Source organism: Leptopilina boulardi, unplaced genomic scaffold (genome assembly GCF_019393585.1).
Source record: "Leptopilina boulardi isolate dan_hultmark-lab unplaced genomic scaffold, ZJU_Lbou_2.1 LbouV2_333, whole genome shotgun sequence".
NCBI classification, from domain to species: domain Eukaryota; kingdom Metazoa; phylum Arthropoda; class Insecta; order Hymenoptera; family Figitidae; genus Leptopilina; species Leptopilina boulardi.
Window position 1 is genome coordinate 200,729 of NW_026137900.1, and position 13,105 is coordinate 213,833.

General features: G+C 31.2%; 2 protein-coding genes across 4 annotated transcripts in view; one reads left to right on the plus strand and one right to left on the minus strand.

The window, feature by feature from the left end:
• The window catches only part of LOC127285460 (tubulin alpha-1 chain-like), a 47,184-nt gene that overhangs the window by 3,185 nt on the left and 30,894 nt on the right, over window positions 1–13,105 (plus strand). The gene's annotated exons all lie outside the window — the stretch shown is intronic.
• LOC127285451 (serine-rich adhesin for platelets) overlaps window positions 1–13,105 on the minus strand; it is a 43,775-nt gene that overhangs the window by 1,272 nt on the left and 29,398 nt on the right. For all 3 annotated transcript variants that reach the window (XM_051311474.1, XM_051311472.1, XM_051311473.1), the window contains 3 exons: window positions 8,208–8,345; window positions 7,137–7,419; window positions 21–7,052 (listed from right to left, as the gene is read on the minus strand). In XM_051311474.1, coding sequence (XP_051167431.1) covers window positions 21–7,052; window positions 7,137–7,419; window positions 8,208–8,329 — 7,437 coding nt within the window. In that variant the 5' untranslated portion in view covers window positions 8,330–8,345. The remainder of the gene's footprint in view (window positions 1–20; window positions 7,053–7,136; window positions 7,420–8,207; window positions 8,346–13,105) is intronic.

Here is a 13,105-nt window from a genome sequence, read left to right on the forward strand (position 1 = left end):
AGTCCAATTGATATAATCACCTGAAGAATATCGGCAAAATGTAAATCCTGACCAATTCCATTGATACCCTTGAGATCAGCGTGTTTTGAAAAAAGTTCACCCAATCCCATTCTCTTTAGTGCAGCAGTTGCATTGACAATTGAACGATGACTAAATTTAGGTACTTGAAGTTCCAATGATGAACGTGGAATAAGAACTTTGAGCAATTTCTCCCAAGCACCATCATATTGTGCACCTCTCATCAGACGTATTTCAAGATTATCCAAATTATCACCCGGTGCCATGTGACCCTGTTGGCCAGGTATCACAAATATTGTCGATACCAATTTTTCAATTCCACCCAATGCAATTGCAGTTGCATCTAAACTTGGCTCATAACCAGCTAGTACACCCGATTTCCATAGTGTCGCTGGCACACGCACCAATTGTCGTTGTCTAATGGCAGGCGAAACTGAAAAATATAATTCACCATCGCGTCCATCTGAACTTGCACCACTGCATTCAGTTTGAAAAACATTTGCTGATAATGCCGCCAATGGTGGTCGCAAACTCACAGTATTTGTACGAACAAAATCTTTAATTCTATTGTCCGTTTGTTTTTTAATTAAAAGATTTGTTCGACGTTTAACAATATCATTAATTGCTGCAAAATTCACCTCCTCAGCGATTCCCTCATAAAATGTATGTGCCTGCTTCTTATAGAATGGCATTAATTTACCAACTTTTGATTTATCGGCAAACAATTCACGAACAAAGGCAGCGTTAGCGATTCCCTGTTTTCTCGATAGACTCACAGTGTCGGTGATATTTTGAAATACCAAATGAGGATTAAATGTTGCAACATCGTCCAATTTGAGAACATCATTCATTTCATTTGATGTTGGACCACGAGCACCCAAAAAGACCATCGCCAATAAACTTGTCATTCCAAATGGTGATAATACCAATGAACGTGTTGTACTCAATCCCTTGTTGGCTGCACTCCAAAAACTAAATGCCAATTCATTGCATAAATTCGAAAAATAAATCACATCGGGTTCTAGATTTCTTATACTTGCATCGAGGCCAATTGCACTCTGTGAACTGTCCAATGCAACTTGTGGTTGTTGAACTTGTGGTTTGGTGACATGTTTCGGAGGTGTTGGTTTAGTAAGCTTTGATGTATTTGGTTGGGGAATAAGCGCCCATTTATCATCCGTTAAATTCTCATCGGGTTTCTTGATTTTTGTTGTGTCTGTTGGTTTTGGAGACAATGGCTCGTGTAAATTTGGCCTGACCTTTGTTGGAAAATTGGGTTTTGCTTGCGTTTGTACTGATCCTGATGGTGGTCTAAATCCACTGGGTACAGATACATTTGCTGGCTTTGAAGAAGAAGAACCTGATGCTGGGCTTAATCCACTAGGTCTGGATGTCATTGGACCAGTATCTGCTGGTCTTGAAGATGAAGATCCTGATGATGGTCTAATTCCATTAGGTCTTGATGTCACTGGACCATATGTATCTGATGGTTTTGAAGAAGAAGAAGAACCTGATGATGGGCTTAAACCACTAGGTCTTGATGTCACTGGACTGAATGAATCTGCTGGTTTTGAAGAAGAAGCCCCTGATGATGGTCTTAATCCACTAAGTCCTAGTGTATCTCCTGGTCTTGAAGAAGAAGAAGAAGAAGAAGCTCCTGATGATGGACGGAAACCACTAGCTCCTGCTGCTTCCGATGGTCTTGAAAAATGAGATCCTGATGATGGTCTTAATCCACTGGGTCTGGATTGCACAGCTCCTGCTGCCGAAGGTCTTGAAGTTGAAAATTGCACCGATCCTGATGGCTCTGAATAGGATTCCAATGGTTTCGTCGTACTAGATCCAATTGGAGGTTTAAATGAACCTGGTCTCAATGATCCTTCTAATGGTCTCACAGGTTTCGTCACTTTATTTCCCGATGTTTGCGGTCTCGTTGCAAAAGTGGTGACATTCTTCTTTGATGAACCTATCGGTTTTGTAAACTCACCAAGTTTATTGTAGGCATCTTCCATACTTTGATCAATGATTTCCTTGTGATTGGAAATTGGTTTTACGGTAAATCCAATTGGAATCATTTCTTCGTGAACCTTTTCCGATTGAGTGGTGTTGACAATCACCATTTTTGTATCATTTTGCAATATTTGAGCCGGGATTGTAGAATTTTGAGAAGCTTCGACATTTTTTTCTTCAGTTGACGATTGCTTAGTTTTTGTCTCATTTATTGGGATCATTGGAGATGGTATTTTAGAAACTAGGACTGCTGTATCATTGACTCGAATTCGTAATTCTTGACTTTCGCCAATTTTCTTTGTCTGATCGACAACACTGGCAGCGGTTGTTGCATCGACTCTCTTTAATTTATTGTCATTGGCAAATTGTTGATCAGCATTGATCAGAGTTACTTTTACGTTAGCTTCAGACTCCTGTGTAAATGATGAATTAATTGGTTTTGAAATTTTCTCAACTGGTTCAGGATGAATCATGAAGATTGGATCATTCATTGGAAGTTTAGATGGCATTTGATTTGTTTCTGGACTTATGTCTATTCGAACTACAGGAATTTCGGGTTTTCTGGTTTTGTTAACACTTTGCGAAACTAGCTTCGAAGGTTCAATAGAAGTTGATTTTGGCGTTGTAACTGTATTTTCAATATTTGATTTAATTGTCGTTGTACCTATTTTTGTATTTGATTTAGTTGCTGTTGTTGTTGAAATTTTTGTAAATGATTTAGGAGTTGTATTGATAACAATATTTGTGATATTCTCCAATTTGGTGGGACTTTCTTTCTGAATAATTGGAATTTGATCTGATTTTAATGGAGTTTTTGTTGCATTTTTCTTTAGAGGAGATGTTATTGTTGTCTTCAACTTGTCTTCAGTTTGAGTCTGTAATAAGGAAATGGGTGTGTCGATTTTATTTACAGAATTTGGAGTTGTATTTTCGTTCATTTTTTTAGTGGTAACTTCAAATTTATCGTAAATTGTCGTTAACAAATTCGTTTCTGATGGAGTTTCCGTTTTAAATTCTACTTTTGTTTTGGATTCGTTAGAATTAATTTCTTTTTCAGCTGTCAATGATGAAATCTTGTCATTAATGGACGGAATTTTAGCTTCATTAGTAACTTTTTTATTTTGATCGGAGTTATTGATCCTTTGATCTTTATCCACTTCTTCAATCTTGATTTTCTCTTGCTTCTTTATTTCCCCAGAATTTTTGGTGTTATCTTCCTTCTTCATTTCTTCGTTATTCTTGGTTTTATCCGCCTTCTTCATATCTTCTGTATTCTTGTTGTCATATTTCTTCTTTATTTCTTCGGTATTTTTTATTTTATCTTCTTTTTCTTCGACTTTATTATTTTCATCTTTCTTCTTTATTGTCTCTGAATTTTTAATTTTATCTTCCTTCTTTATTTCTTCGGTATTCTTGTTTTCATCTTTCTTTTTTAATTCTTCGGAATTTTTGATTTTATCTTCCTTCTTTATTTCTTCGGTGTTGATTTTGTCTTTTACTTGTTCAGCGGTTTTGATTTTTTCCTCCTTTATTGATTCTGTATTTTTGGTAGTTTCTTCTTTCTTTATTTCTTCAGTATTTTGAACCTTTTCCACTTGTTCAGTTGTTTTTATTTTTTCCTCTACTTTTGTAGAAACTTCGATCTTCTCTTCGGAATCTTTAATTTGATCTTTAATCTTTTCTTCGGACAATTTGATTTTATCTTTATTATCTTCAGTGTTTTCTATTTTACCTTCATTATTTTTTGTTCCACTTTCTGTGCTTTTAATTTTACCTTCAGTATCTTTAGTTTTATCTTCAGAGTCTTTTGTTTTGCTGTCAGAGTTTTGGATTTTGTCTGTTGTGTTTTTGACATCTTCAGTAATCTTATTTTCCGTTTCTTTAATTTGAATTAAAGGAACGTCAGTTGATGCTTCATTTTGAAGTTTAACTGGAACAAATTTAGTCTCGTTTTTGGGAAGGAATCCAGCAACAAGACCACTACCAATGAGATTAGGTGAGCTATTTTCATTTTCTGGTAAAGTGAGTGGAACGTAGGAGGCCGTTGTTTGAGGAGGTGCCGTTTCCAATAGATTGTTGATCATGGAAACTGCATCAGCCATGTGTATTCTAATAACAGATGATTCAGTAATTCCATTATTTTCAACATCAGCTGGTGGTATTGTGCTTCCAGCTTCCGTAACATCCACACGGATAATTGGCTTCTCAGTTGTATCAACTGAAGACACTTTATGAGATTCATCACTCTGTGGAATTTGGTCATTCTCTGATCCCATTGGTTTATTTGGTTGTTCCATGAGTGATGAAGTTTTCAATTTTTCTGTAGTATCTGCTGTAGAAAGAGATGTTGCCGAAGCTTCTGTTGCAAAAGTTGCTGATGAAGAAGCTGTTGAAGAGGATGATGAAGAAGATACTGAAAATATTGCTGGAGAAGATGCTGAAGATAATGAAGATGTAGCTGAAGAAGTTAATACTGAGAAAGGCATTCCTGAAGTTGAAGAAGAAATAGTAACTGAATTCATAGGAGAAGAAATAGGAGATTCGGAAGATAAAATTGTTGAAGATTCTTTGACTGATTCGTCAGTTTTCGAAATTTCCGACTCGGGCCTCGAAGTTGAATCCAAATCTTTCAGATTCTCAGTGCTGTCTTCCATCCGAACAGTTGCACCAATGTCGACATTGGCATGCTTATAGAATGTCGTCTCAAAACCAAGCAAATCCTGAGTGACTCTTGATGATTCCGTATTTTGCTGATAAGTGTCATTATTATCGAAATCATCCTTCAGAGGCTCTTCGGTCAATAAGGAATTTTGCGAAACCAAAGAAGGCACAGCTTCCGAAATTTGAGAGATCATGCTTGATAATGAATCAGCCAATTCAGTTGGTAGTGGTTCATAGGGTTTGGTTGTCATTTCCAGAGATTGATCAACAGTAGGTATAGTCGAGGATTTAATCTTGGTGCTGACTGTCTCAGTGTTGTCAATATCGATTGTTGATGGATTGAAGGTATAAGCGTTAGTTGTTGAATCTTCTCCAAGAATTCGGAAGGTTGTGGAAAATTCTAATTCCTGATCTTCTGCATTAATGTCAATAATCGTAGAGGTTCCAAATTTGCTCTCCGCTGGATTGTGCAGGGTCTCAATGATCTTCTCAATAGCTGACGTCTCAGGAGAGATTACCTCATCAGACAAATTTGGAATCCTTTGGAATTGAGTTTCCTTCAGGGCTGTCACTTCGGAGATGTATTCTGTCGTTTCGAAGTATTTATTCAAAGGACTGGTGGCCGTAAAATCTGCATCCGTTGTTTCGGTAATATCATCAGTGACTGGTGCTTTGGAGTCTAATGCTTGAGTCGTTTGTAAAGATTCGTATTTTTCAGTTGTTGCTTTAGACGCAAACTTTGGAGTTGTTGTAGATTCGTATTTTGGTGTTGTTTTAGATTCGTATTTTGATGTTGTTTCAGATTCGTACTTTGGTGTTGTTTTAGATTCGTCCTTTGGTGTTGTTTTAGATTCGTACTTTGTTGTTGTTTTAGATTCGTACTTTGGTGTTGTTTTAAATTCGTACTTTGTTGTTTTAGATTCGTACTTTGGTGTTGTTGTTGCCTTGGTCTCGAACATCGGAGTTGTTGTTTTAGGTTCAAAATTGATTGTTGATTCAGAGTCAAAGAGCAGTGTTGTAGCATCGTACATAGTTGAAGCTTTATCAACTTCAGAATCAGAAGAATCGTCACCTAAAGGCTTGGCTGTAGGTTTTACTAACGGATTAATTATGGAATCAATTACATGATCATCAACAAGGGGTTTATCAAGTTTCTGATTGGTATCGACTTTCATGGCAATTGTGGTCTTTATTTCCGGTTTAACAGTGCTGTCAACTTTTTCCAATGTCACGGGTATTTCCGGGAATCCTGGAATTTTTACAGAAGTTGTGTGAGTTTCCGAAATAACGCTTAATATCGGAACTTCAGTTTTTGCCGGAACGGTTACTAATTCAGGGAGTTTTGTATAAAGACTCGTTTCGGAAATAATGATCTCTGGTAGTGTTGTTTTTGGTCTCTCGCTAGTTGGCTTCTCTGTTGTTTTATCAGGCTTATAGACTGGATACGAGAATTTGCCTAGATCTTCGATAATCTTTGTAGAATTAGATGCAGTGTCGGCGGAAATTGTGTTTAACACTTGAAATACCGGAGCCGTGTCTTTTTGATAAAGAGGAGTTGATGTCATTATTTGATCAGCCGTGATTACGTGAACGGGGATCATTGGAATTTCGGAATAGGAAACTGGTGGATATTCTGGTCGGAAGGTGTAGTATGGTCTTTTGGTTGTTTTTGAAGGAGTTGTTCTCAAAGGAGCTTGAGTTGTTTTTTGAATAGGATTCGTCTTCAAAGGTGTTGTCTTCAATGGAACTGGAGTAGTTTTTGATGGAATTGGTTTTTCAGAAGTAGAAGGATTGTATGAGGGTTTTTTGATCGTTCCTTGAGGAACATTTAAAGGTTTCGTTGGTTTTTCAACAGAAAACTTGGATGGTGAATCATCATTTGGCCTCAAAGGTTTTGGGGACAATTTTTCTGGATTTTTATCAGGTTTCGTGGTACTGATTTGTTCAAAATAAGTGGCGACAGGAATAGAATCATGAGGATGGCTGTCAACTATTATGGGTTTTTTGAAATGATTTTCAATAATTGGCTTGTGAATCATCACTATTGGAGGATTTTCAGGTTCTTTGATAGGTTTTTTCGTGGAGGTCGTAGAAGTAATGTTGGGTTTTAATTTTGAATCACTTGTTGGTTGGGGTTTTGTTTCCATTTCCAAAATAGGTGAATTATTTTTCATTTCTATTATTTCAGAATCGGGAATGGCTAACGATTGTGTTTCCATATCTCCAGCCAAAATTGATGGCAAAATACTGCTCCATTCGTCTGTCGCATGGCCGGGAATTGTTGGCACTGATGTCATCACTGTTGTTGGTTTGCTGAGTTCACTTTTTAGAACATTTTGCACATTTTGTACAACGTCTGCCACCTGGAATGAGAGAATCGATTTTTTAAAATATTTATAAGAAACAAGAACAAAAAAATTATTTGTTTATGAAAATTTTTTATAAACCTTCATGCCGGAAGTTGGTACATCGCCAGCCGTTTGAGTTTCATGGATTTCCGTAGGAAAATGACCACCACCAGCAGCAATAAGTGTTTGAATTTCCTTTTCCGTCATCTGCTTAGTGACAACTTCTCCATTCTTGTTAAGAGTATAAAATTGAAATCTATCGGGTCGCAAAAGTCCACCTGGTGATGGTGGAAGATCAAGTCCAGAAATAACTTTTCTGCTTTGTGACATTCTTCCACCATTTTTTTCGCCTCCCGTAACAATTGAAACGGATGTTACAACACTGTACACACAAAAAATGTTGTTTAATTATATTAAATTAATATTAAAAATTATAATTAAATCACAAATTTATTATAATTGGAAATGCAAAAGGCTTATATTTAAGGATTAGAAAATGATTGCAAAGAAACTTATTAGAGATTTTATCGACTTTGATATCGTAATAGTATTTCAGAGGTCGATATACTCTTGTCATTTTAATCATTGCATCATAACTATCATCAGATTCATGGATCGATTTATATGGAAGCATCTACCTACTGGCCTTGCGTGACAATAAATTAATGCAAAAGAGAAAGGCTACTGAAAAATATTTACATAAATTATCATAACAGTCATTGAATTTTCCTTAAAGAGCATTTAAAACGGTTTAATTTTTCTTTTTTTCATTCTGAACGTTGATTAATAATATCGTACAACAACCTTTATATTAAATAATCTAATTTAGTTTATTTACCTATTTAATTGACTAAAATATATTGTCGTTAATTGTAAATTAATAATTTATTAGGTTTAAAATAATTTTTTTTTTTTTAGATAAAGACTTTAAAATAAATATATTCTTTGTTTTTAATCTATTTATGATTTCGAAAATAATAAATATTTCTCTCTGTCTCTTTCACTCAAGACAATTAACGCTCTATGAATTTATTTTACAATTTGCATGCAAGTTTAAAAAATCAACTTTGACCCGAATAAATATATTCGAAACTTGATTTGCATACATGTACTAAAATAATGAAAGCATCCGGTTGTAAAAAATAAAATAAAAAACTTGTAGCCACTGACCTGGAACCAAGCAATCTTGTCGAAGTGTCCAACTCATCTTCAGGAACCGGTAAACTGAAAGATTCTTTCAAGTTTACCCAGACTATAAATGCCAATAGTATGCATCGATGTGGTTTCTTCATCTTTGACCGAAATATTCTGAAAAACGAGAAAAACAAATTTGTTAACAATATAACAATTAAATATTTATAATAATTAATAATTATAAATATAATTTATTTAATTAATTGTTATGTAAGATATATTAAATAAAAAATTAATAACTTATTAATTAAAAATACGAATTGGAAATTTGACAAAATTGTGGCAAAATTAATGAAGATATATCAACTATATATATATGTCAATTATAGGATAAATATAATTAATATTAGTCTTTAATTAGTTTGATTAGTAAATTTCTGCTCTATGTGATAATTTCAAATAACAACTTCATATTTGTCATAATTTGACATAAATTACAACTGAATGGCTATTAACACGGTACCAATGTCAAGTCAAGTGCCGGTCGTCTTCTCGCTAATGATTTATTAATGATCTAGGAAGATATATATTTGTAGTCAATTCACATATGACATGCTCCAAATTCTAGTGAACTCACGACACATATATCATCCATTTGTATGCAGCCCGATTTTTCTCTTAACCACTTGCAATTTAATTATTATAAATATATAATAATATTTTACAAAAAAAAAAAAAATAAATAACAAAATTAATAATACAATAACAAATTTTATTATAATTATTATATTTTTAATAATTAATTTATTTATTATCATACTAATTTAAAAGATATCAAATTGATACCAAAAATATCAAATTGATATAAAAATTTGTATCAATTTGATATTTTTGGTATCAATTTGATACTTTTAAATTTGTGTGATATTATCCAGTAAGCATATGTTCAATTGTAAACAATTGTTATTTTAATAAAAATATTATAAATAAAGGAAAATTAAAAAACGAAATTAAATTTAAAAAAATGTATTTAAAAAATAAATAAAGAAAAAGAAGTGCAAAATAGTTTAAACTTTAGTATATAGAAAAATGTGAATAAAAAAATAATAATTTTTTAAAGTGCAATAAAGATTATATCGTTGAGAGAGGTGTTAGGTAATAAAAGTCTGGCTCGCGTCTAGTTCTAATCTCATGTTGCATATGTTACACGAAGAGGCGGCCTAGCTCATTGTTCTTGGGGGACTTAAATATATTCAAAAAGCGTGTCGTGCATATTTATTCAATGATTATTATCTGTCAAATCAATCTTGCCCTTTCAAGTCAATATTTCAAACTTTCTATAGTTATAAAGAGTTGCCCCATACACTTGCATATATATATATATATATATATTATATATTGAAACGACAAAATCTTACCAAACACAATTTTTCTAATACATTTGCACATATACTTATAGATTAAATTTATACAAATACATATTACAAACATTACGATAAAATATTATACAAAAATTTTTTTTTTCAATTATCATTAAAAACACGTGTCAAAGCAAGTTCTTCGAAAAATTGATTATCGTTTTTTTTTTTATCTTCTAATGCGCACATTATTTAATTTAATTTCTTCTTTTATTTCAAAATTGTGAATTGAAGAAATATTTTTTTTTAATAAAAAATTTATATATTAATATTTATTTACTTATACAAATAATTAATTTAATGCAAGTAAATATTTATTTAATACAAAGAAATAATAACCAATTATTTGAATGGAATAAATTTTTTTTTTTTTTTCAGTGTTACAAAATTAACATAACTATGGGACCAGTGTTAATTAACAAAAATAACGTTAAAATTATCATTAACAGTTAATGTAATTAGCATAAAAATATAATACTGAAGACACTAATTAACATGACATTGCAAACTCAACGAAATATTTAAAATAGTTTTTTTTTTCTCGAGCTAATATTTTTGAAAATTTCGCAGCTTAAAAAATAATAATGAAATGCGGAACCAAAAGACAATTTGAACTTTCTTTCAAAAAGATATATTTATTCCTTATCAATATGAATGAAGAGATTGTAAAATATTCGGATCATGCATGAAATATATAATTGAAATGAGCTTATTGCTTCTGAAACCGTAAATATTCACATATATATATATATCGTGACTTGTATGTACGTGAATGTGTGGGAGAGTATATATATACATATATAATGAATCACGGTGGGTGTTGAACGCTTGAATCGTTTTACCGATTGTATTCATATATGTATACGTAATACCGAATTCATTCCTTGCATGCCTCGTGTGTAGGTCTACTGACCCAGAGAGACAAGAGAACAAGGCCCATATTGGTCAACGAACCCTCTCTTTTCCTCTCTTTACCACTCCTTCTTATATATCACTCTGGAACTTTACATCCGTGCAGAACGTTGGTCCCAAACTAGGACCGGTTTTTTTTTTTTTCCTTTTGTAATTTACCCCCTCTTTTTTTCGAATTCTCTGATATAGAATATTACGTAGCCGCACACATCAAAATAGGGGTCATTGCACATTTCCAAAAAAATTAGTATTAAGGATATTTATCATCTTTTTTAAATTATTTTCATTTTAATTTTTATCATAAAAATTAAAAAATTCATATAATCTATTTAATTTTTATTTAATTAATAAATTATTACTATAATTATAAATTAATATTTATTTATTTTAAAATTAATTATTATTTTAATTTACATATTAATTTTATCACAGAAAATTAAAAGGCATTAAAATAAGCTGCAACGCTTCTTATTTTTATCCATTTTGGTATTAAAATAAGCAAAATTGGATTATAAAATAAGAAGCGTTGCTGTTTATTTTAATGCCTTTTAATTTTCTGTGACAATTTTTTTTTATATTAACACAATTTTTTAATTATTTTAAGCAAAAATTGATTTGAAAAAAGAAATTATTGATTTAAAGAAAAAAAATATAAATATTTATTATCCCTTAAAACAAAAACAAAAAATACAACAAATGTGAGAGACAAAGCAAAGAGAAAGCCTCCTTTGCAAGTTTCCTTATGTCAAGCACTAAATCACTAATAAAAAAAGAGAAAATTAAAAAAAAAATCACAAACCCAGAGAAAGCGAAAAAAATCTTAATTGCAAAAGGGATTTTTGAGCGTATATATAATATTTTATATCTTCTGATAATGTGCAAGAAGTCATGGGTCATGTAAGATTGACTCTTTGCAATTAGAGAATGCGGATTACCCCACCGAGAAATTAGTTTTCAGAATATTTTCCTAAAGCTTTCAATATTATATAAAAGAGATGAGTACAGATCATTAATTTTATTTCAATATATAAATTCTTAATTTCGTGATTTTTTTTTTTCTAAATAATTAAAACCAAATTCCCTGAATTTCAAAATTAAATAGTGAAGGGGAATTAAAGGGAGAGAGGAATGATCAAGTGCATCATTTGATCTTCTGTGAATAAACAAAATCAAAGATTAACTATTGAGCCTGCTCTTTTATTAATAAAGAAACATTGCGTTGTATAGAATCATGAGAAATAATCAGCAATCATTACCGTTAGCTCATTATACTTTTTTTTTACCATCCCTATATATACTTATAGCCGCAACTGTGAATCGTTTTATTAGATTTATAGACAGTGTATCGAATTTATTAGAAATGAAAATTTATATTTCAAATGCGAAAATTTTAATTAAAAAAAAAAATTAGACGCCAAATATTTTATTCTCAAGTAAAAAAATTATCTCTTCTTTTTCTCATTCTATTTAATTTTTTTTTTTCGATTTTAAGCTTTTTTTTTATTTACTGTTTTTTCTATTATCAACATCAGCGCGCGAGGATTATCTTAATAATTCCTGGGGAGTCAACTTGAAATTCAATTTCCGCTTTGGATAATTGCAAAATCTTACAAAGATAAATATTATTTCCCTAATATAATAGAAGGGTATCTTCACTCTGGAAAGATAAAATTTAATTGAAAAATATATTATATGGGGGATTTAAAAAAAAAAAACAGAGGTTTTCTTTATTATTTTTCTAAGAAACTGAAAATTGTCAAGAAGAAGAAAAATAAATACTTTGTGTTCTTAATTATATCACTGAAAAAAAATTATTTAATTCAAAATAAATCAAAGACTTTTAATATTATTGTTAATAAATCATCAATTATTAAATTATTATAATTTTTCATACTACAGAATTTATATTTAACCGAAAAATCTTAAAAATCATTTTAAAAGAATTTCTAATTAATAGAATTTTCATATTTGTCCGAAATTGTAAATGACCAAACAAGCGCAATTGGCAGAAAAATTTCGCAGCGATTTTTAAAATTAGCCAATAAAAATTTTTTTATAAAATTGTGATTGGTTACTATTAAAAATCGCACCGAAATCTTTCTGTCGATTTTAATGAAAATTCTGCAAAATAAATAATTCGAACAAATAAAATTTATCTTAATGAAAATTATAATTCATTTTTAGAATCTAAATTTAATTAAATTTAATTCTAATTTTAGAATTTAATTATATTTTTAAAAATATTGTAGACATTAATCGTGGCCTTATTTTTATTTGAACGCAACATCAGAAACTTGAGAAATTGTGACGCGTTTTCTTTTCAAAGATATCGTTTAATGGAATTTTCGAATAAAACGCGGATAAAAAAAAGTGGCAATCTTTTATATATATATATATATATATATAGAATCCGCTAGATGCATTCAGGTTTTCATTGAATGATACTAACTGTAATGTTAAATTGAACTCATGGATCAAATGGTATAATAATTTTGTTAAGTGATTAAGTGCAAACATTCTCATAACAAGTGTATACCTACCTAAGTTTTAATATATTATATTTGTTGGAGAATATAGAAATGCTATTAATAATTTAGATATATA